Source organism: Leiobunum rupestre, chromosome 1 (assembly GCF_980474605.1).
Source record: "Leiobunum rupestre chromosome 1, qqLeiRupe1.1.hap1, whole genome shotgun sequence".
Classification (NCBI taxonomy): Eukaryota; Metazoa; Arthropoda; class Arachnida; order Opiliones; family Sclerosomatidae; genus Leiobunum; species Leiobunum rupestre.
The window spans coordinates 65,767,889-65,793,451 of record NC_143384.1 but is presented as its reverse complement, the minus strand read 5'-3'; the positions used below and the strand labels follow the sequence as shown (position 1 = coordinate 65,793,451).

At 34.8% G+C, this 25,563-nt stretch overlaps 1 protein-coding gene and 1 long non-coding RNA gene across 6 annotated transcripts; one reads left to right on the top strand and one right to left on the bottom strand.

Moving 5' to 3' along the window:
• The first annotated feature begins 4,892 nt into the window (after positions 1 to 4,892).
• Positions 4,893 to 6,417, top strand: LOC149966159 (uncharacterized). Its single transcript, XM_090167364.1, has 3 exons — positions 4,893 to 5,170; positions 5,365 to 5,645; positions 5,747 to 6,417. Exons 1-3 carry the CDS (start codon positions 4,893 to 4,895, stop codon positions 6,415 to 6,417), a joined length of 1,230 nt encoding a protein of 409 aa, XP_090023490.1.
• Positions 6,418 to 7,483: 1,066 nt separating this feature from the next.
• Positions 7,484 to 24,611, bottom strand: LOC149966158 (uncharacterized). 5 transcript variants are annotated; one of them, XR_016480246.1, is made up of 19 exons: positions 24,487 to 24,611; positions 22,314 to 22,372; positions 21,194 to 21,244; positions 19,649 to 19,695; positions 19,319 to 19,370; positions 18,980 to 19,023; positions 17,939 to 17,991; positions 16,014 to 16,065; positions 15,386 to 15,487; positions 14,985 to 15,017; positions 14,006 to 14,056; positions 13,001 to 13,042; positions 11,818 to 11,858; positions 10,981 to 11,085; positions 10,722 to 10,808; positions 9,043 to 9,106; positions 8,756 to 8,867; positions 7,924 to 7,956; positions 7,484 to 7,525 (listed from the first exon to the last, which is right to left on the bottom strand). It is a non-coding gene; the product is annotated as an uncharacterized LOC149966158 (long non-coding RNA). The 5 variants fall into 5 exon arrangements; XR_016480248.1 differs by lacking the exons at positions 7,484 to 7,525; positions 7,924 to 7,956 and adding exons at positions 9,569 to 9,632; positions 9,748 to 9,845 and having other exon boundaries at positions 8,746 to 8,867; XR_016480247.1 differs by lacking the exons at positions 7,484 to 7,525; positions 7,924 to 7,956 and having other exon boundaries at positions 8,746 to 8,867; positions 9,043 to 9,845.
• Positions 24,612 to 25,563: the final 952 nt, after the last annotated feature.

Genomic DNA, 25,563 nt, shown 5'->3' with positions numbered 1-25,563 from the left:
CGAAACCTGGGTGGCGCATTTGTTTTTAATCAATAGAGAAACGCTAAATTAGAATTTCTTCGATGCAATAATTTCAATTTCAATTCTATTTCAATTAAACCAAAATTTCGTACTCTATTAAATACGCTTCCGATAAAGCTGAAGGTCTAATTTTCAATAAGGCGTAACAAGTGTCGGTGGTTCTGTGGTAGAACGTCCGCCTGTCAATCAGGAGGTCTCGGGTTCAAATCCCGCCCGATGCGATCGCAAATTGATACTAAGACGAATACCGTGTACAACTGGTGGAAACCCTGCCATTGGACGTTGAGAGGTAGCATTACACTCAGCACTCGGTCCGTCCCAAAGTCATTAAGAAGAAGTTGGAGAGAAAACGCCCATATAAACACAACAGACTCAACATGCACAACCATCAGAACACAAACACAACAAATTCAACACTCACAACCTACGCATAAACATTACAAAAACGTAATACACCAAACCGTCACGACGGTGAGCGAAAAAACACCATCCAAACCAAACCGCAAATGCATCCGTTAACGCTCACCGTCACACGGTGGTTTTGCCAACCCTTTGAGAAACTGCGTACGCAGTGATTACACTTTGCACCGAAAATGCGAACGCGTTCGCAGTCCTGACAGACAGACAGACCCACCCACAGACCCACCCACAGACCCACCCACAGACCCACAGACAGACACGGTCGTTGTATAACCCCTCCTAGGGGACTTTGTCCCCTCGGAGAGGTAATTATTGCCGGAGAAGTAGCTGTGCAGGAGGTTTTAATTACTAGTCAGCACATTTCGCTAGTTTTTTCTTTTGTTTTTTAATGCGAAACATTATTTTTCGGGAATTAATATTTAAGGAGATAGTTTATATATGCACCCATGATGATTATAAAGAACGGGGCTAGGGGTGAGTTAAAGCCGATAAAAAAACGTTAAATAAATTACGAAGTTACGAGTAAGGTTTACAGCAAAACGAAACGGCATAAGAGCGCGTTGTATACAACTTGAAATTGTTTTCATTAATGAACCATTACACTTGAAAAGTAAAAACCGATAGACAAAAAAACTATGTAAACCACCCAAGGGTTCTAACCTTTATCCCTCTTATCTCTGCCGACCGCGCTAAAACAAGATTTGACCTTTATAATTTCATACGTAAAAGAATTTAAAACTTAATTAACTAATAATAATAAGCTAGGCTAATACCCAAGGCACCACCTTAGGCTCAAGTCATCTAGCGACTTATAATGCCTTTAAACATGTGGCCGGGTTACAATGCGTAGAAGGGTGGTGGCAAGACCTTAACTATTAATATACTCTTCCTTTTAAGCTGAGTTTCTAACTATCAGAGAAGCGTATCATGTATCGATGGTTCTGTGTTAGAGCGCTCACCTGCCATGCAGGACGGCTCGGGTTCGAATCCAGCTCGATATTACCGCAAAAAGACAAAAGACGTATACCGAAAACATTTGATGGAAACCCTGCCATTGAGACGTTGAGGCATTTACCGTAGCCCTCAGCACTCGGTCCGTCCCAAAAGTCAATAACCAGTAGAAGTTGGAGAGTAGTTACCCACTACATACAAACACACATATCATTCAACAACACGATAATACACGTGCCAACACGCAACACAATTAAAAAAGCGCTTCCGTACTTCCGAAACCACGTACCCATAAAAAAGAGATGTGGTTTTGGACATAAAGGTGTTTTAGAAAACGTTTTAAAAAATCCCAAAAACTGCGAATGCGGTGATTGCCATAGAAATCTCATAGGTAACTAGAATGCAGCCGTGTAACTGGCAAATGGACCAACCGCCATGGCAGACGATCAGAGATCAAAGAGTGTGTTTTTATTATTTGATTGTAACGTGTGGGACAGTTCAGTCCAGTGTGAGAAATAAGGCACTATCACAGGCCAATCACCAGTTTAAAAATTAGCTGGGTCAGTTTAAAAATTAAATGCTTGGGGTGTAAGTGGCCCTGGTGACCACTTAATTAATTCCATGTTTTTCCCTTCAAGATTTTAGTTCATTAAAAAAATACTTTATTAATCCCTAAAATTGTTTGGTCTTTGCTTCTATGCTTAGTGCTTGACTGCTTGGCCTTGTGTCAATTGTGTGTAGGGGTGGGTGACTGCATGTCGTGAGTCTGTCTACTCTACACTCTACACGCAGTATAGAAGTGAAATTAGCAGTTAGCAAAAAGAAATATAAACAGTCTCTCTCTCTCTCTCAGTAGGCTTGTTCGGGTTGGGTCTATAGGGAAACAGCAGCTTGCTGCCTTTTACTGTATTAGCGTCTATGGGAAGATAACATGGATAAAAATGGTCAGTGGCCAGTTTTTTAATTAAACTACATAGGCTCTACTGGTCACAGGTCCAGTTTTTAAAAATTCCTTATTTCTCAGCCTGGTTCAGTCCTCTCGTCCATCTGATTAATCAGGGCGAGATATGTGTAACGGCCACGCCATCGGGGGGATACGTGGGGACGGGTCACCCGTGGCGGAAGTATTGCGACCACCCGTTGGGGGATTGGTGGTCGTCCTTACACGGCCATCCAAAAACTCTGCCTCCCAGACGGTTTGGATTACAGGAGTGAGCCACTACCACCGGCTCAAAGAGTGGGTACGCCAAGAGTTTAGCGTCACCTAGCTCATTATTCTTTTTTCATTACGTTACCATAGAAACAGCATTTGATCATTCTTTATATTCTATCTTCAAATACGGCGCTCTCGGCGAATGAAAAGTTTTTTTTGCACGCAGGACAGACAGACACGGTGATTGTAATACCCTTTCCAGGTTAAAGTCCCCTCGGATGTAAAATAAGAAATCCTAAGTGCGTTGGTATTCACCCTATAACTTCTTTTCTGAATTTTAAGTGAAGAAATACCGTCGCATACCCTTCTGAATATGCTAAGCCTTAATAAGTCAAAAATAAGCTACCTGGTTAAAAAGAAACACGGCTATTTGGAACAATAGCCCTGCCACATTGTTTCCACTTTTTAGTTACACCTTACCAACGTACTTATTAAAGATTTACCTTTATTACTTGTCTTATAATAATATAGAACCAATTTAGGTTAAATGTAACTTATGAAATTAATGACAACATACTTCTTCCTAAGTGTTTGCGACATAAGACTTAACCTTGGTTTTTATTGAGGTAATCTAAGGACCGCACCAGCGTTTGAAAACTTCGGCCTTAATTTCGCAGGTGGTAGCAGATACAACCAATCCTTTTCGTGAAACTGATCAAATTCAAATACCGGTGCGGCCCAAGGTTTTTACAAGCGGCACTATAAGGTTGGCGCATATAAAAGTGGCGGGAAACTAGTTTTCGGCAACCGCGAGGGAGGGTGGGTTTCCCCTAGTCTGGTGACGTCGTTGGTTAGAATAAAACGAAACAAGACTCCGCGAGAAATGATATTTGTTATAGCAACACTGCGCAGGCGCCTAAGTAAAAAAGAGAAAGTTCCAGCTACAGGTCTTCGAACTTATCGTTATAGTAGCCCAATTTGGCTATATACAACAAAACATTGAATTTTTAAATACGTTATAACACGTTGTATTTAACAGCACTATTTTGTTCGTTGTTCGTATTTTCGAAAAATGCCTATATCATTCTGTATTTTTAAACAGATTAATTTAAGGTAGTAGAGCGAAACTTTTATTTTAATTTATATCATTTTCTTTGGCGGTATTTATCATAAAAGGCATTGGACCTGGTTCAAGGTTATTATCTGAGATAGATCTTTTCGTTTCCTTTATGATTATCTACCAAACACTTGGCCTCGTTTCCTGTTAAAATTGTGTATTTTGTAAGTAATGTTTTAATTTACAATTAATTTTGATTACACTACGGAAATCTTTAATTTTTTTTCAAAACGTATATATTTTTATATCAATGCTGAATATTAGGCCGTATTCTTAAACTAGCTCAATTCATAAGATTTATTACTTAAAATGTTGATAAAATATACTAAAAATTATGTAAATAAAAATATCCAAAAGGAACTATTTTATACCAGAATGAAACGCGACTTAAGAGACAGACGAAGATGGCGGTTACATGGAGGTTCGAAGAGCGTGTTTCCTAAAAAAAGGACCGAACGCTGCTATATAAATTGGCTTTTGCTATGTTTTCAATTTAGTTACTGAAGACGTTTGCAATGGAGCGGATAGCTAATACAAAGACCGCGAGAAGCCTTTGAAATCTCAAAATGAAGTAGCACTCTCCCTACTAGATGCAGTAGCTATGAATTTAGCTATGCCATTTTAATATCTTTGTACTATGCATTTATTTGAAAATAAAATGGAATGAGCATGAATTATATTTTTATCTTCACCTAGTCAAGAAAAGTAACTGAACCAAAACTGAAATAGTAAACTTAACCAACTCTAACCTAACCTAACCTAACCTAAACATGGATCTTCGCCTTATAAATAAATTACCAAATCACCCCGCCAATTGGGCTACATTTTAAAATTCTTTCGGTCGAATGGGATTTCGGTCGAATGAGAATAAACGATTGCCGACTGCCAAACCATCATCAGAGATTCGGTTACCGCCAATTGACCTTCCGAAGTTTGGTGGAGAATACACAGAGCGGCTTCCCTTTCACGATTTGTTTCTGGCTATGGTCCATAACAACACATCTCTCTCCGGTGCCTAGAAATTACATTATTTGAAGAATTTCACGTACGCCGATGCCGTCCGCCTGATACATTCCCTCCAGTTAACAGACGGAAACTACGCTGAAGCATGGGACGTTCTCAACAACCGGTTAAATACTACAAGAGAAGATGTGGATGAACATGTCAAAAGCCTCTTCAGCCAGGCGTCAATGAAGGAAGAGAGTGCAACGGCTCTACGCTGTCTCATCGATGCCACGTCAGATCCATCAGGAGCCGGTCCAGCACTGGGATGCGATTCTTCTCTACATCGTCAAAGAAAAACTCAACACGGAGTCTAGACGCCAATGGGAACTATCGTTAAGTGGGTCCAAACGTCCGAAGTTTGAGGGACTCACTACGTTTCTCGAACAACGCGCCAGAGCTTTGGCTAATTCTGCCCAAGGAATATCACGAACCGAAGACGTCTCGTATCAGAAGAAAACATGTGTCATCACACCATGGGGCCGTCAAATCCAAATGAAGCATCTGTAGTGACGACCATCCAATTTTCAAATGCTCAACATTGATCAAGGCTTCTTTAGACGAGAGATGGACACTGGTAAAAAGGCACTCTCTGTTTTAATTGTCTTCGTCAAGACCACCGATTGTAAAGCGGGAGCCTGTAAGCGTTGCAAATTTGAAACACAATACGCTACTACAATGAGACACCGGCTTGTGGCAGTGTCCAACTGCAGATCAAAACTGGAAGTGACACCACGATATCAGTCGAAGTGCTCATTCTCCACAAGATAACAGACGATTTACCGAGTCTAACATTCAACCCAAGTCACTGGCATCACCTACAAGGGTTACCACTGGCCGATTCCACCGGTCATATTCCTGGTTCCGTGGACGTACTGCTGGGAGCTGATGTATACTTCGAGGTCATCGAAGACGGCAAACGGAAGGGCAAGGGGAAATTCTCGGTGGCATTCAAGACGATCTTTGGCTGGGTAATTGGCGGTGAATTACGGCCTAACCACTCAAGCACGTGGTCTTCATCGACAAACGTTCACTCCTGCACCTTAGATGCACAGTTGTCTAAATTTTGGGAATTGGAAAAGCTAATCCCAAGGAAAATGTAACGTCCGAAGAAAGACTATGCGAACGTAACTCCGAACACACGTATTCCCGAGATCAGACTGGAAGGTTTACAGTTCGGTTGCCGTTTAAATCAGCGCCCACGGAGTTGGGAGACTCTAGGAAAACAGCCATCCGAATACTGTCGAGTATTGAAAAATGCTTACAGGCAGATTCGTCTCTTCTAGCTCAATATCATAAATTCATGGAGGAGTATCTCGACATGAAACACATGGAGCTCGTGCGTCAGAGCGCATTAGGTAAGCCTGCGTCCGACTTACCTCATCACGCTGTCATTAAGGAATCAAGCAGTACAACGAAACTGCGAGTCGTCTTCGATGCATCGGCCAAGACATCCACCGGCCTATCCCTCAACGACATCCTACTTGTAATACCTAGACTGCAAGTCGATCTGGTCACTCTGCTAATGCGCTTTCGATCGTACCCCGTCGTTATAACGGCAGATATCACCAAAATGTACCGTCAGATTATAATGCATCCAGAGGACACCGACTGGCAACGAATTCTCTGGAAACCAGATCATACGAGTCCAATCCAAGAGTATCGCCTATTGACTGTCACCTACGGGACAGCATCAGCGCCGTACTTGTCGACCAAGACACTTCAACAGCTCTCTCTGAAGATTTTTATATGAATTTTTTAATGACTGGCGCATTCACGACATCCAAAGGTTTTTAACTCCAAAAACAACTGATCATAGCGACAACTGAAGCCGGATTCGAACTAATAAAATGGGCCTCAAAGATTCTGTATTATTGGAATCAATTTCTCCAGAGCTAAGCGAAATTCAATGTCCCTTCGAATCAACAACGACGAAACTATCAAGAACGAAATATCTCAAGTTTACTGCTGGACTGATTCGACTATCGTTCTTGCCTGGGTAACGTCTCCTCCACAACGATGGAAAACTTTATAGGGGACTATCGTTCTTGCCTGGGTAACGTCTCCTCCACAACGATGGAAAACTTTATAGGGTCACCGAAGTTCAAGAAACTTTACCAAACGCATGTTGGCACTACGTATCAAGTGAAGACAACCCAGTGGATTGCGGATTACGAGGACGACTAATAGGGTCGCCGAAATTCAAGAAACTTTACTAAACGGATGTTGGCACTACGTATCAGGTGAAGACAATTCTGTGGATTGCGCATCACGAGGATGACAAGCGAACGATCTGCCTCAATATCCTCTTTGGTGGAATGGACCGCCATGGTTACACAGTCTCACGCCGAAAGAGGAGCCACATTCCTCCTACGGAGCCAACGGGATGTTGTAAGGAAGAAAGATCCTTCTAACCCGTTCTCGTCGCTCATTGTCAAATCGATGACAGCCTTTTTCAGAGGTATTCATCGCTACGCGCATTGGTCAATGTTACTGCATACTGCCTACGATTCCATCACAACGCACGAATTCCCAAATCACCAAGGAAACGAGAATCAACGGACCACTTAGTCCCGAAGAACGTGAAAGAGCTCTACTATGTTGGGTGAAGTGATTTGGAAGTGACACCCGACCATAAAATAAAAACTTTCATACTAGAGACTAGATGAGTCATAAATTATAATGCCTCACTTAGAATGTTTTTTAATAAAATTCAAAAGGTCCTTAGTCATCAAAAGGCATTTTAATGAAATATTACATTATCATCCAATCCATCATTTGGGGAATATTACACAATATCTAAATTAACAAAAGTTAATGTCTTATTTCCAGATTGTGAATGTTCTTCATCTTCCAATGATCTAAATAAAAAATGTTAAATTAAATACTACGCAAACATTTGAAGATTAAAATGAAGGGGATATATTCCAACATCAGACTTTTAATTATTCAACATAAAATTTATGACAAGAGGTTGTCAGAAAAACACATCATATTTGATTGGAGATTCAAGTGATAAGAGACATCCACTTGCTTAGGTAACCATGGCCAAGTTATTTTTAATTTATTAGTAAAATTAACCAAAAGTAGATTTTGGGATATTTCACTGCTTCACCTTTGAATTTGTGGTATACATAATTATTTGTCATAATTAAAAGGAATTTATTTAAAATTCCAATTTATTTCCCTTTTTGGCCATGATAATTTGCATTAAGTTTATAAAAGGTCTAGCAGTAAAAGAAAACCAATCAATACTTACTAGAAGCATATCAGATTATTCCTATGGATTTATCTGCAAAAACCAAATACATTAATGACAGTCCTATTATAAATAATTAATCAAGCCTTGAACTAAAATGCTCAGAAAAAGGCTTGACCTTTCTTTTATATCATCAAAATCAATGGTGTCCTAAGAACAGTCATCACAGCAGTTAACCAATAAAAGGGTTCCACCAGCTAGGACATCAATTTTGGTATTTAACGTCAACTGAGAACTGCACTGGAAACTGGTCTAATTTATCAGATTCCTGGATTCTCACTCCTCCGACAATTTTGGGTTTGGGCAAATGTTTCTCTTAAAACTGCTTGTGGAACCCTTTAATTCAAGTTTATCATTACTATATCCCTTTACTCAGTTACTGTTATCTCGTAAGTGGTTTAAAAATTAACATTCTTTGGCAATCCTGGCAGCAATAATTGGTTAAATTTACGTTATTTATACTTTCAACACTTGCTTTTTTATTAGAACATTTACTCAGTAAAACAACAATTTAATTTAAATCTTAAGTCAAGGTCTGAAAATGTATTATTAATATTACTATTTTATGCATAAAAGTTGTTCTTTGTAGTTGAATATTTTAAGTGTGTATTTCTATTATTAGATTACTTATCACGGATTCAAATTGCTCATTTTTCAAATAAGTAATCTAATAGAAATGCACTGAAACTTAAAATTACAAAAATAACAACTTTTGCGCATAAAATGGTATAGTATTAAAGAAACTTTAGCAAGAAACTTTTTTAAATAAACCATCAAACTGTATGTTTAAATCTTAAAATATAAATTCTTTTGATTCCGACGTTTGTCTTACCTTAAACTAGTAATGATTATTTGAGCAGATCCATCATGAAATGAAACTTAACAGGCCAAGAATTTATATGCACCCAAACATATGACAAGCTACGTTGTAGAGGGTACAAAATCTAAAAGAATCAAAACTGCAATTATAAATCCAGTATGTAATAACACCTCTATTCAAATTCAAAGTAGATCAGAAATAAAGGCTTGATCTATTTTATTTATCATCAGTTTCTAAAGGTGTCCTAAGTTTATTCATCATTAAAGTTAAAAACAATTAAGCAGAAAACATGCAAGTACCTTAATTTTCCCCTTAGGCTTCAGCAGATAGTCAAAAGTCATACACAGCAGGATTGTTGGAAAACTAGAAGAATAAGCAATACTAATTCTTTGGCTAGAAATCATGTAAGAAACATGGCTTAAATGTTACTCTGACACTACATTTGTACTTATTACCACCACAGGAGAATGACTTTTCTAATGATTTGTAGCGTTCCTGCTAATCCCCCTCATACTTTAGGAAGTTAGCTTCTACCCCCTAGACAATTCAACTCAGCCTGGTTCCCTAAAAATTAAGTCTTCCGACGCAATTAAAGCTCCCGCTGGTCAGCTTTTCCTCTCCCCCTTAATGACTCATTTATTTTCTTAACTTAAGTCTTTTGTAATTACCAAAAATTATGTCAGTTACGTTTTTCATTCTAATAAATATAGTGTAACTAACCCTATGCATTAAAATACTGAATAAAGTAAAATCAAACCACTTTTGCATAGTAAAAATTAAAAGAACATTTTATTTAAAATGCTGGTCACTACTAGTTTCGCTTACCGTTCGGTAGCATCATCAGGTGTGCGAGTGAAACCGAAACTCGGTTACAATTTCCTCAAAGTGGCTAAAAAATTATTTGGACCTTCGTCACGATTAAAGATTAAGTTTGTTTTTTTGTGGTCTAAAATTTCCAACGATTCCCTGAGCAGTATACAGAAAACCATTCGCAGTATCTTTACCTCCTCATGCAAACTCTAACCATCCCCAAAGTCAAAAAACAACAGCCTTTCACTCCTACTTATATAGAGCCTTCAAAATCTCCTCAGACCAAGATTCTCTAGAAAATGAAATAAATTTCATAAGAGCTATCGGGAAAGACAGAGGATATAACGAAACCCTAATAAACCGTACCTTATCTAAAGTTAAAAGCAGACATTCAATAAGAATAAACACCAACATCCCATACGAAAAAAATAAAAAATATACACAGTTATCCCTTATGTAAAAAATGTGTCGGAAAAATTAGGCAATACATTAAGTAACTATAAAATCAAACCCGTTTTCAAACCATGTAATAAAATAATTAACACGTTGGCCCCCAAAAAAGATAAAATCCCAATTTCCGAAAACTATGGTATTTATAAAATTCCTTGTTCATGTAAAGGCATATATTGGCCAAACAAAACGCAACTTTAAATTTAGATTAAACGAACACAAAAACGATGTAAAAAATAAAACCTATTCCTCCGCCCTCGCCGAACATATGAAAAATAACCCCAGCCACTCCATTATGTTTAATGAAAGCAAAATAATATGCAAAATTGATAACTATATAAAACTTAATCTCAGGGAATCGTTGGAAATTTTAGACCACAAAAAAACAAACTTAATCTTTAATCGTGACGAAGGTCCAAATAATTTTTTAGCCACTTTGTGGAAATTGTAACCGAGTTTCGCTTTCACTCACACACCTGATGATGCTACCGAACGGTAAGCGAAACTAGTCGTGACCAGCATTTTAAATAAAATGTTCGTTTAATTTTTACTATGCAAAAGTGGTTTGATTTTACTTTATTCAGCACGTTTTTCATTCCCCTACCAAGGCATGGGAAAACTAAACCATGACGACAGAAAATCGATATCCCTAAAGAATGTTACTTAACATATCCCCTATGGAATTTATGGTACATGTTTACATAAAATAAACATTTACCTCATTTTAGAGCTAGTGACCCACAAATAACCATTGCCAGGCATTTCATAGAAACAGAAATCCATGAATGACAACCAGCAGCAGTACCTAAAAATATTAAATAAACTCTTAACTTTTGAACAGGATTTGATAAAAAATTATGTAGTGACATGTATCAGATAATAGGCTTGATCTGTATATTTATCATCAACATCAAAAGGTGTCCTAAGTTTATTCATCATTTGAAATACAAAAATACTCAACACCATCCATAACTTACTTTTTTACTTCCAAGTAGCGTATTTAAAGATTGCATGAACACCTTGCTAGACAGACTGGTCATTTTGTAGATGCTCAACAGAAATACCCATTTATAAGATCCAATCTAAGTTAAAAACAAATTTTGAAAATCAGTAAGGAAGTGACCACATATTATACAAAATGATAACTTTTTAATTAAGTGTTTGGTTAAACTAGTATTTAAACCTTCACATCAGAACAGTTTCTTCATCAAATTATTTCAGAGACTCAAGTCTGACTAATTGAAACATTCATCACTAAAGTTTAAGCAACTCCATAAAACTAAAGCAACTGTCTGCTCTATCATGGCCACTTGTATTAGAATTAGGCCCTTGTTAATAGAGATTGCATATAAATCAGATTATTTGCAATAACAGACTTTACTAGATAGGTTTGCCATCAATGATGGTACCACACTAAAATGCAAAATATTTTAAGGGTTGTCAGATAAATATTATTATTAGAATTAGAGAACTTACACCTCTACTTAGTGGACTTTAACCCAAGTTATACATCCCATATAAAATATTGTTACCATGGATGACTAATAAAAGTAAATTTGAAGTGCATTGTTAAGAAACAATTGAATTAGTCAAATTTACAAAGAGAGCTAATCAACATAAGGAATACTTTTATATCCCCCCTTTTGGGTCAAAATGAAGCGTAAGTATCTGGCTTTCTTCGCCACGCTAGCAAAATCTGTAAAAAAGAGCTACTTAATGCTGAGCTAACACTTGCTATATCAAATTGTTTGGTTTGTAGAATCATTTAGTGCTATTAGATTTTAAAGTTTTAAGAGTTAATTCAAATATTTTACCTATTAAAATCTTTAGATCCTGAAATGGACTAGTTGTTTCCCTAAAACAAAAGATTAAGATTAGTATCAGAATCACTAGGCAAACCAACCACCATATAGCTCTTTTAATATTATCAGAATCCGGTAAAGCTAAATGAAGTATCAACAAAAAAGATTCAGCTTCATATGAGTCATCATCTTTATATTCTTAACTTTAATTTTGACAATTTCCCTGACCAAAGGCAATATTCCTGCTAATTGTCATCATATGTTTTGATACGTAAAAGTATTGACAAGGAGACGACCCGAGGTGTAACGCACAGATTTGGTTCAAACTCTGGGGTTTGGTAGACCATGTAACTTGAAACACCCTAAAGGGAAATGTCTCCATAGGCAACAGTTTTGCCATGGCAACCAAAAATGTTTTTGACAATACAAAATGGAAATTTTCCTATTGAATATAACATGGGAATCTGACCAAATGTAAGGGTACCCCTGTAAATATTTTAATCAACTTCGAACTTTCTATATTTTCTATTTTTAGCATTTTCAAAAATTAAAAATATTAGTCAGATTCCCTTGTTATTTTCTATGGGAAAATTTCCATTTTGTTTTGTCAAAAACATTTGTGGTTGCCATGGCAAAACGGTTGCCTATGGAGACATTTCCCTTTAGGGTGTGTTTCAAGTTACATGAAGGTCTACCGAACCCCTGAGTTTGAACGAAATCGGTGTGTTACACCTCGGGTCGTCTCCTTGTGAGTGAAATGATATTTTTTGAACATCAAACTAAATTATATCATTTCAACTCTTGATAAAACGTGCCAGGCATGAGTGTCCAAGATATGAGACTTCATTTTCAATGAGGTGCTAAGTTTGTTGAATAGGAAAATCCTGGACTTTTTCGATATAAATCACTGGATCCAGGTTCCATAAGAACCCTGATGCATATTCACAACAAATTTAAAGAGGTTCCCTATCAATGCCATTTATCACATTAGAATTCAAAACATTTTACTCAGGTTTTGGATAGTGCACATTATTCACCAAATTATAAAGCTACCAACTACTTCAAATGTAATTTAAATTTCAGTTCATTGGAATTATTCCAACCACCCTAAGCCCCTCACATTTTTAATGGAATATTAAATTTTAGTTAAGAAAGCTTCTACAACAGTATGGAAAAGATAAACAATCATTCTTACCTATTTTGTGCCAGCCACACTTGAAACACCAAAATTTGGATTCTAAACAAGGAAATAAGTTCAGTTAAAATTGAAAAATGCAGGTCACAAATTTTATATGCTCTAACATTATCAGAATCCGGTAAAGCAAAACAAGAAGTTTCAGCATTAAAATTTCAGCTTCTGTAATCATCATCTTAATGGTAAATCGGGAAGTATAAGAATACTGGTTTTCAATATTTAAAAACCAAAATGATGGAAAACCTATGGCATTGCAATTGGAGAGTTAAGTGGCTGTGGCTAATTCAGTTAGATTAAGATTAGAAACTGCTGTCATTTAAGACAGTCTACCTGAAATTTGCATAGGGCCCTGTGCAGAGAAGGTTTTCAGAATCACAAAATTAACAGAAAGGGGCTTGGTTACGAAAATTACCAACTTTGCGCTAAATCCCACTGCAGAACCATCTCAATGCCAAAAATTACACATAGTACATTTTCTAACAATTCTTTTCAGAAGTTGTTGGCTAGTAATGAACCTAATTTATGAACTGATTTTATTTTCTACTTTACGTAACTATATTATAAAACAATGATTGAACTATAAAAAAAATAAGAGTGGGGTACTATTAATCAGAAGAGCAATTCCTTCAGTCACAACTGAAAGAAACAAGAGCGGACAACAACCAAGTGATAGCTTTTGCCTTTTGGCATCAAAAATAGAGCTCACATTGGTCTGTATGAATTCCGACTAAATAACAGTGTCACTGATTAACAGGAATCACTAAAATGTCTCTGCATCCGATTGAGAGGATTGCCAAATAAACAACTCACTAAATCTGTACCTCAAAATATTGATCCTGATAAAATTAACAGGAACCGCAAAAAGTCTGCACCAGTACCAACCACTTGAATTGCCATTCATCATAATCATAGACTTGAGTAATCGGTTTTCGCAACCACATTTAAATTCTACAGTATTCTATTTCCCATTTCAAAAAGGAAGAAAGCAGCAAAGAAAATACATACCAACAATAAGGAGCCAGCAGCTTAGCTTTGACTTAGTCGCTTATTCTGATCCTGAAATTTAAAACTTATTTAAATAGAGCACGTTTATTTCTTAAATTAGTTAATATTTCAATGGTTTTAATTCTTCAGATTAACAAGTCTCGTCAATGTAATTTCAGAAGAGATGTCAGAAATTACAAAAGATCATCATGAATTGTAAAAATGTTAGGTTCAAAAAGGGTTTACTCAAACATAGCTGCGCGGTATTTGAGTTAAGTGTAATTGAAATTTTAAATTATATACATATTTTGTGTACTACAAAACAAATTATCATTTATACGTTCTCAAATAACCAATTCCTCACAGCTATAATGGGATTCATAGCCCTATGGTTATAGCTAAAGCTCCGATACTTTCAAAGTTTACTAACAACAAATAAAATTTAAATTAGGCTAGCAATTGAGAATCATTTATATAGCTCCACCAGCCACAAAAAGAAATATTGCATCCTCAATCAGCAAATCCATCTATCCATTAAAGGGTTTCCCTACCAACTTGAATGACACTAGAAAAATCTCTGGATTTTTAATCTCCACATAGATTTGGGAATGGATACCCTTAAGAGACTGGTGGAACCATTTAACTAAACAATATTACTACAAAGATAAAATTAGGGAAAATCCACAAAAAACCCATACCCAAATGAGACTTGAATATAATCATAGTGGAATAAATATATTTTCAAGAACTCTAGTTCAGGAAAAGATGTGTAACGCCACTTTTACTCCTACACTAAATTTTTTTATTGAACTTTATACATAGTATTGTACTTCATTTGTTACTGTTACCAATATCATGCTGCTAACCTTTTCCTACCAACTAAAATTTCTAATAACCCATCCCTCTTCCCTTAAACAGTTACATAATGAAAAATTCATTTTATTATGTATGACACATATGAACAGGACATGTTAATAAACAAGTGAAATACTACACTTACTTTGAAATGAGAGTGAATCGCCTTGTAGGGTAGCTGAAATACGTTAAGATATATTTAAATTAACTTGCATTTTAAGAAACTGATTCATTGGAAAGTTGCAATTTTTTTTCAGATAACATCAATTACTTCATGAAACAAAGCAAAAAGCTTAGTTTCAGGACTCTAGCCAATAATCATCATTTTAAAACCATTAACAACTGAAGTTACGTTATTTTTTCATGCCCTGCACTACAAGTATATAAGATGCGATTAACTAATGATAAATATTATCCCTCATACACTCGGGTAAAATCACTGAAAAATGGATATAGTCACTGAAGGTATCCCCTTGAAACTTCAGCTGTTCTTAGCAGATTAGAATTAAAATTGATGCCGAAGAAGAATTTTGTTAGGTAACTTACCATATACAGAATTTCCCATGACACATAATTACTATGTTTACAGCTGATGCTAAGTTGCAACTGTAGCTTGACCGTTATTAGAAGTAGCAAAGGTGAAGCACCCTATAGAAAAAGGAAATGTTAATTATTTTCAAGCTTTATAGAAAGCAAGAAACTTAAATAAAAATTTAACATCAGAAATTTTTTTCATCAAATTATTTCAGAGACTCAAGTCTGACTAATTGAAATATTCATCATACACAGTGTCGAACTTCGGGTTACGTTACTGGATATTGCACATCTCTTAGTTAAATTTAGATTGTTGAAAGGTAGGTTAATGTGAAGATTTTTTTTATAAAACTACTCAATGTTGCCCAATTTAATAAAAAACTACTTTAGTTTGAAAAAAAAACAGTAAACAGTGCTAGGCAAGTATTCAAACCCACAAGCGCTATATCCAGTATGTTAACTTATCCAAGGTCCAACATAAAACTGACAAATAGGAATTTGGCAGCATGATGTCACACCATATCTTAGGCTATGGCCCCCATGCTGGTTTTCTTTTTTTTCCATTTGGAAAAACATGGGTGACAAGTTATATACATCATGCTGGTAAGTCCCTATTACATGACAAAATGATGTAGCTCACCATATTCAAATATCAATCCAGAGTGTAAGTTAGGTATTAGCCGTGGTTCCACCTTTGGAAAAAAAATTATCAATAAATTGGTTATAGGTTGGATAAAAATTTAACCAATTCTGTCATTAACCAGCATCAGAAATATTTTCTCTTCAATATATTTCAGAGACTCAAGTCTGACTAATTGAAAATATTCATCATAATGGTTATGCACTTTTCCCAACATTAGGGCAGATAGAAATAAAGAAACTGTAAAAATCTAGTTTTCGAACGTTTATATTTTATCTGTATTGGCATGAATTTATTCATTTTACCCATGAATATAGAACTGTACCTTATCTGTATGGTGCTATCCCGATCCGACTTTTTAATAATTTTAGTGTTTGTACTCAACTATGAATTTTTCATATGATTGTTAGTAAGTTTCAAGGTTTGATTTAAGACTACTTTCATAACTTTCCCTTAATTATTTCACTAGTAATCTACTTTTCAAATCAACGAAAATTTTAAGGCGAGGAAATGAATTTGTACTAGGCCTCGGTTTTAATGTTTGAAATTTAAAAATCATTGCGCTGGTTCGTTACTCGTTTGCTACTATAGTGGAGTTTTAACTGTGAAATGGATTGGGTATTAGGGCATTAAATATTGTTTAGGCTTTGTCTTTCACAGATGAAGAACTTTATCTTATTTCCTATTTTTTCTTTGCAACCCAATTGGCAGTAAAAAAAATATTTATTACATTCAGAATTAACCGAGCTGTTCTTGCTTGAATGAAGAAGCTGCTTTTTTTAAAGCAGAGCAAATAAAAAATTTAAAAATAGATTAAACTTTGAATATCAGCTCATTTTGTCTTCCATTTCACAGTTAAAACCCCACTATAGGAGCAAACGAGTAACGAACCAGCGCAATGATTTTTAAATTCCAAACATTAAAACCCAGGCCTAGTACAAATACAGGTCCCAAAGGCGGGGAATTATTTCCTCGCCTTAAAATTTTCGTTGATTTGAAAAGTAGATTACAAGTGAAATAATTAAGGCAAAGTTATGAAAGTAGTCTTAAATCAAACCTTGAAACTTACTAACAATCATATGAAAAATTCATAGTTGAGTACAAACATTAAAATTATTAAAGTCTCTGAATTGCAACACAGTTAGGAAAAAAAGTCCCATAGGAAAAGCATTGGGGAGAGAAACCAATTTTCACGAAAATTCATCCGCTGAGACTCGGTTCGTGTCTTGCTATATTCTCTATGCTTCTATGGAGATGTCCGCTTCTATTGACTGAAGGCAGTATCAGTCACGTGCCTCCTCCATGGTATATCCGTCAGGTGTAAGAGGGGCGGAGTTTATAGTTCCGCCTCTTTCCGACAGAGATAGAAACATATCTAAAGCGGTTCTATATTCATGGGTAAAATTAATAAATTCATGGTATTGGTAATTACATTTAACAAGTCATTAACTATAAAAAAAGATTAGTAAGTTAATATCCGCAGTTTAGATCATTTAATTTTAATTCGAAAAACACTAATTTATAATAGTAGAGACAATGTACTCTATAGCATCTATTACAATCTTAATATACGAATGAAAAACAAAGCTTAATTCAAGTGCCAAATGTTACAATAAAATTTCTCTAATCAACGAGTCCTAATTGATTAATCACAGTAATGGAACACAATAGTTGAAAATTTATTAACTTCTTTTTGGTATTTAATGCAGAGGAAAGATTTATTTATATAGACACAAGTTTAACCTAAATGCTGACAAATATTTGTTGCTGCATTGGGCAGCCCAATTTGAGGCCGCAAAATTTAACCAAAAGTTAACATTGCAATATTTAATTCCGAAGCAAATAGTTTTAAAATGCTTCCAAAAATCAAGTTCTCATTCTCATTATGTATATTATCATAATAAAAATTTGGTAGTGAAACCTACCATTGCAACAAGTAGTTCGGCACTTGAATGTTAGCAATTTCAACGGCTGGTATCTGAAAAGAAATTTTTATCGAAGAGACTATGCACCAAAACTATTTAAAAACTAATTCATGAAGAAAGAGCTCAGATGAAGAAATTCTTTGTCAACAGTTTGAAAACTTAAGGTAGGGTTTTCATTTTCATGAACATATTTTGTAATACATTAGTCATCATAGCTCTATAGGCACTATAACAGGGTTTGTTTTCAAAAACGCTTTTTACTATGGGTAGTTAACCTCAGTGACTCTGCACAGTCAATTATTATAAGCGTGTAATATATTGCTTACGAGAGCAGTATAAATTCCCCTAAAATCGCCATTGAAAATAGTCATTAGATTGTTGTTGCTACATTATCGAAAACTACTACACTAAGAAAATACGATTATTGCATACCGCCTAAAGAAACTTGAGGCTGACAGCTATGTAACCAGTGTGGCAGTTTCTCATATATCATAGTTCTCTGCATATATATATATATATATATATAATTTTTAAAACCCATTTGTCATATAATTTTTAAAACCCATTTGTCATATAATTTTTAAAACCCATTTGTCATATAATTTTTAAAACCCATTTGTCATATAATTTTTAAAACCCATTTGTCATATAATTTTTAAAACCCATTTGTCATATAATTTTTAAAACCCATTTGTCATATAATTTTTAAAACCCATTTGTCATATAATTTTTAAAACCCATTTGTCATATAATTTTTAAAACCCATTTGTCATATAATTTTTAAAACCCATTTGTCATATAATTTTTAAAACCCATTTGTCATATAATTTTTAAAACCCATTTGTCATTTCCTTAAGTTTATCATAAACTAATGTCATTTCTTATTCCTCCATTGTAATACATTAAAAAAAAATCAGCCCCTTGATGAAACTTTAATATATTAATGTCAAAATAAATACTTCTCTCGTAAACGAAAAATTACTGATTTCTGGTAAAAGCATTTAAATAGTTTCCATTAAGGTAAATATAACAGAAGCTTACCTGACAAGAATTCAAACACAGACATCAATGAAGAATTTACATTTCTGAAATAGAAACAAGTTCACTTAAAAAAATCAACCAAATAAAATTAATAATCTATTTAGAAATATGAAGCTAAATCAGATGAAGAAATTCCAGTGTCAGCAAATTGAAAACTTAAGGTAGGATTTTCACATTTTATGATAAGAATTTGGAATCATCACAAGCTTTTACATTTTTAACTATTTCTTTTAGCCCATCAGAATTGAGATGGGGTATTAAAAAAACTAAGGAACATAGAAATTATAATATAAACCAATTACTCAATACAGTATATAAGATAAAAATGCAAATATTTACCAGATATTTGAATATGCAGTGTTAAACACAAAGAAGCTGGTTAGTGTCAGGGCTGAAAGAAAGTAAATTTCATGAATGAAACAATTAAATTAACTACAAAACAATTTAGAAAAGACTAAAATGTCAGAAATGCATTAAGTTGCATCACATATCAGGGACTGAAGCTTTTCATCATGAGTACTGTGCACATTTTCAACATAGGAAATAGCTTAACCATTTTCTATTGCTTTCAATAGAACCTAGTCCTTAACCCAGTCTAAAAATCTGGTACTGTACAATCTTGGTCTCATGTGTTATTTCCCAATTATAAATTTAATATATTATATTCACCTTGAATAGACTATTCCACTCGCCAACAACAGAATACCAAGTAGAAACTGAAAAATAAAATGCTTGTTAGGGTGAATTAGAACTTAATAAAAGGAGAAATGAAACTTAAGCAAGAAATCAGAATTTTTTTTATCCACATAGATATAAATCTAGGTTCTGGATAACTATTCATCATGAAAAACTAGCGACCCAACAAAATAGTTAAAATCCATGTGCAAATAGTATTTAAATTTATTCCAAAAATGGCAATTAAAAATCCTTGTGATAACTATTTTCAGCATTATACCGGATGCTGCATTGCTTTTCGGATCTACCCATAGCTCGACTACTCTTAGAGGGAGAAAATGGTACACCTTTCCAATCAAAATGACCAATTATACAGCTAACTTCACTAGTGAGCGATAAACGAACAACAACGCATGGGCAAGTACTATGAGTGGTGTACCTAGTCCCAGTTTTCCACCTCTCAATATGCATCAATTTCAGTGCCTCCCTCCTACCTATTCCCAGGGATATCTCATAAGAAAAATACCACCCCATGCTATGCTACTGAATACTTTCAAGCCAATCCAGATTTCCCATTCAGCTTCATTTAGTTTTGAAAATTTAGGGTTATATATTTGTTATCTCTAGAGCCATGGTTTAGATATAGCGCATCTCAGTGTTGAGAGTTTCTTTACATCAGAATTCCGACTTCTGCAGGTTTACCCTGACAATCTCTAGCTATTTTCCAAGTTATTGTGTCAAATTTGTAATTTAAGGCTACATTGTAACAAGAATTTATCACTTGCTAAAAAAATTTAATTCTTCGACTTTCAGACCCATAATAAAATCTCCCAACTTTTCCAGGTACTGTGGCTACCATTGCATTGGTATTAGAACTGCTAGGATTACATAGGTGCGTTCGAGAGTCATGGTTTCGCGAAACATATTCAAAATCTAGTCTGTACTCAGCCATCAACTCTTACTATTAAACGGTGGTGCCATTTATCACTTTCAAGGTGAAAAATTGCAAATAGGTCATTTTCATAGGATATAGTTCCTGCCGCTAACAGCGGATGGCGCCACTGACAAATGATATGAGCTCTCAATTTTGTTTCGCAGAAGGCAGATTGAAACTAATTCTAGTCGTACGATTCCCAATTCAATGGTGGCTACCTGCATCTTTAATTCAAACAAAATAGTAGGGATCTAAATTAAAAATCTTAAGTTGTTTATTAAGATAACTACTAATAATAATTAAGCATCTTTATTGAGGATATCAACCATCAGCTATATAAGCCGATTTATATATTGGTCCTAGAGTTAAATTAAGAACAAAGAGCTAATCCAAAAAGGCAATAGAGCAGCCGGTACAGCTTAATTAAGTTATATTTATAAATATAAGCGTAGTAAAAGTTAGGAGGTTGTAACAACAAATTCAATCTGTATTAACATTGAAATATTGTACAACAATCAGAATTACCAAATCAAAAAGTTTTCATGAAATGGGTAAAATTTAAAATAACTTATTAAGACAGATATTAGAAGGTTGAAAAAGTTTACCTTTTTAAACTATCCTGAATCAATGCACTGAAACATCATGACCATTTCTTTCTAGAAGAAAAAATATGTAAACAGGGTTTAAAGATGTTCTATAATACTAATTAAAAAATATGAATTATTTAAGGAAAAAGGAAGCCGAAGGAACCCATAACATTTCCATTAGATCAACCATAAATCTATGCTATCAACAATTCTTTAACGTTTAGACTTTAGTTGAGCACCAATGGTAAATTACAATAGACGATAGCATAAATTGCAAGGTATACTGGGTAAAATTTCTTTCGGGAAACATTGCGCCAGCAAACGGTAGAAACCTTTAAAAGGTCACATAATAAAATTGCTTAAAGTTTGCCATTAACATAGACTTCCAGTTTCATTGAACAAATCTTGAAGTTTAACATTTTAAGAAAATCAGACAAATTTTATATTAAATTACATTCTTAAATATTTATACCTTTGCAAAAAAATGAAGGACAGATCACGTTTTTAACCTAGGCTTAGTAAAGCAGCAACTGTTTTGACCATGGCGCGTTATAGAAGTTAGTAGTACTACGACTAATATCCGGGAACATTTTACCAAGTTAGCTGGGACTAAAACAATTTATGCTATCGCCAAATCCAGTAAGCAAATCCTTCCTTAATGTTTTAGTTTAAAAACGTTAATCAGACAAATGCCTCAAAACATCATAACCAATGCAGATTCCTTATAAATACTCAAGAACTGAGTAGATACAAAGACAACATTAGTAGTGATCAGATTCGTCATCAAAATCATCATATTAACTTCATAAAACATTACTTGTAAGCCTCATTCCTCAGGGTTGGAACATTTTTGATTTGTTTTTAAACAAATTCAAAATTAAACTTACTTTTCAATTTAAGTTTAAGTTTTTATATTTTATTCAATTTATTGATTTTTATACAGTTAACCTTTAGCAGCATAGTTATATATATTTTTATCAGTTATCATATCTGAGGTAAAGTAAGTTTTGATTGAACTTCTATTTAATACTTTGATTTGGGAATTTTAAATTCCCACGAAATAAAATGTTACATAAATCCATGATATATATATATATATATATATAGGCCAATCCTGTTACTCCTACTTTTTAATTACCTTTCAAGTTTGTCACGCCTTTTACATGAAGCAAGTGAGAACATACAGAAAGCTTTCATCTGAAATAAAGTAATTTAAAAGATTTGAATTAAAAATTTTTAAAGTTAAATAATTCAGTTGATTTAGGTATGTTATCTTGTTCAATGAGTTAATCAGACAAATGCCTCAAAACATCATAACCAATGCAGATTCCTCATAAATACTCAAGAACTGAGTAGATACAAAGACAACATTAGTAGTGATCAGACTCGTCATCAAAATCATCATATTAGAATCATTGAATAATTAGTTTTCTGACTCTAAACTTGACATTTTTTATGTTCTACAATAACTTAATAGAGTCGATGTTACGCATACTTTTTCCTATAGGTAAAAACTGCTCCAAAAATTGTGACCATAGCTCAAAGCTACAGAGCAGTACTACTTAACTACAATAAGCTAATGAAACAAATTAATCCGATTTTTAGGTATTATGTAGCAGGAATGTTAGTAATCCAGAATTTTTAAGGACATTTCACAGTACAAGGAATGCAACATTGTTAAGATTTAAAAACCAATTTCTTACCAAATGATTTATTCTATTTCCGGTGGAACACTGCATCAGGGTTGCCAGTTTTATCACAATCAAATTCGCTGACCATCTACAGAGATTTTTCCTAACTTATTTTGAGCCAAGATTGTATTTTTTAACCTAATTAAAGTAAGTTTCCTATTTGCAACCGCAATTAAATTCCTTGACATTTCCCGGATTTTTAGACATTTTAGAATTCACTGACTTTTCCCTGTTTTTAGACTAATATTTAAAATTAGCCAGACTTTTAACTGATTTTTATAGCCATATTCAAATTCCCCGACTTTTCCAGGTACCGTGGCAACCGTGTGCATTGCTTAACCAATTTACAACAAATCAACAGGCTCATTAAGCAAGTTTTATTTCATTAAAATGGTGGCAAACCAATGTGCGTACATGGTGCAAACTAATCTAATGGGGTATTCAATAATGCAAGAGCTGAGGTTCACCAGCAGACTAAAATTCCATCAACCATTAAGTGGCTGCTTTTCACTTGTTCTGGAACAAAAGGAATACACCTTTTACGCTGACTTTGGCTATTCACTTGTTCTGGTGGCAATAATTACTCTAACCCCTGAACTATTTGGTTGAGTATTGGGGGCTACACTTTTTACTCCTACTGTAAAGGTGTAAAAAGAGTAATATAAGTCTGCTTATCCAGGATCTACTTAATCAGCCAAAGGAAACCCCAGAAGCGGAGTAAAATGACATCATGGAGCTACTCCTAACCCTACTTAGAAATGCCAGAACAAGCTAAAAGGCAACTACCTAGTGTTTGAAATCTACAAAATAAGTTCAGTAACTCTGGATGTCACATCCCAACCGATAGTCGGATTGATAATAATCAGCTAGGCATCATCATTTAACGTGTAGGAACATCAGGCTTTGCTAGAGTGAGAAAAAAGGCAATTGACCAGTTTCAAAACTAACGTTTCTGTGCGACACTACCTTTATATCATGAGGTATAATAGGCTAATTTACTTGCTTTTATACCGTAATACCCTATTCAGACAAGGCTAATAAAACTAGGTTTAGTAAACCAAAGTTAATTTTTTATGGTGACGTATTTTCCACCGGGTGAAATTAAGATCCACCAATTCTAATAAAAAAAAAGACTAAATTGACATAAAAGCAGTTTAGAAAATTGGATATCATAACTCTCAACAATGACTACAACCTACAATTTGACTTCACCGAATGGTACAAACTCTGCTTATAACTAGAAAATAAATCTAAGGCAACAAAAGGCAGTTTTAATAAATTCAGTTTCTTTGGACACATTGCCTAATTTCTCACACTATTGAACTGAGAGCGTTATTATCAAAAATTAAAGAATACATAATATTCATAAAAATCGTTTGGGAGGAAAATCACTGGTAAATATTAGTAGGCTTAGAAAGTTAGACCACATGCTCGTTAATTGCCCTCGTGGATATATCACCATATCACTAGGCCGGCCATGAAAGATTAATATAAGTTCGTTAAATCAAAACTATAATTTTAATTATATACAATTAGTATTGTATTAAAAGCATAATATTACTAAAATACTATACCTACAAAAATAAAGACGATTCAAATAGATTTAAAACATGATATTACCTTTCTTAATTTCGGCAACAACCACGAGCGCCCACCGGTCACAGCAACAATAGAAAGAAATAGAAACTCGAGTTCCGTTTGGCGGTTCACCGCCGCGAACAGCAGTGTTGCCAGATTTCAAGCTCATGTCGTGTACACCAGTAAAGACCAAAGACCATAAACAATAGCCCAAAAAGCCCTCTAGTGATAGCTTATATAGTCTTTCGTATGGACAGTACGGGTAAAAATGGATGCGTTCGGTAAATCTCAACGGAGGAGAAACAGTTTTCTGAAAAAATATTTCCGTTGAGACCATTGTGACATAAAATTGTACTGAACGTTTTTTGAGTAATTAAAATTTTTAACAGAATCTCTACACTGCCAACTTTCAAAACGGAATAAAATTACCAAACCACGAACTATCCTATAACTCCCGCTATACTCCGACCATGGAACCGCTCGACCGTCGTTGCACTCGAATCGGACATCAAAATAATAATTTGTAATCTAATGATTGTTCATCGGTTTTTATACTAATCATAAAGGTTTTGTATCACTCCAGGGGGTTTATATGTAAATAAAAAACAATACCTTTCTTCTGACTTTGAACATTTTGAAATGGATGGCGCCAGGTTTTATGTTTATAGTTTAAGCGCGGATTTTAAGGAAAAAAAAGGTAGAAGCTCACTATACTGTTGATCCATGAATTAGACCGGCTGTTACAGCTATTGACTTCCTTGAGCTACCGATGCGCAACGTGATGTTGAAACCGGAATTGAGAAAAACCATCCGTACCGGACTCAACGTTCACTCAACGATGAGTCCTTAGAGAGTTACTGAACGTTACCTAGGTCACCTCTTCCAAGGCAATAGCAAGAGTTAATATTTTTTTATCGTAATAGGAGGAGTCTGGTGGGAATCATACCACCATGCACCATGACCCCATTCTTTTCGCCAACTCGAATTATTCGTCGTTATCGTACTCCAAAAAGGCCGTTCAAATTCCGATTGCATAAATACAACCCATATGTCGATCCCCACCCATGGATTCGCTCCTATAGAGATAAATTAGTGACCACGTGACTAACGTCACTAATG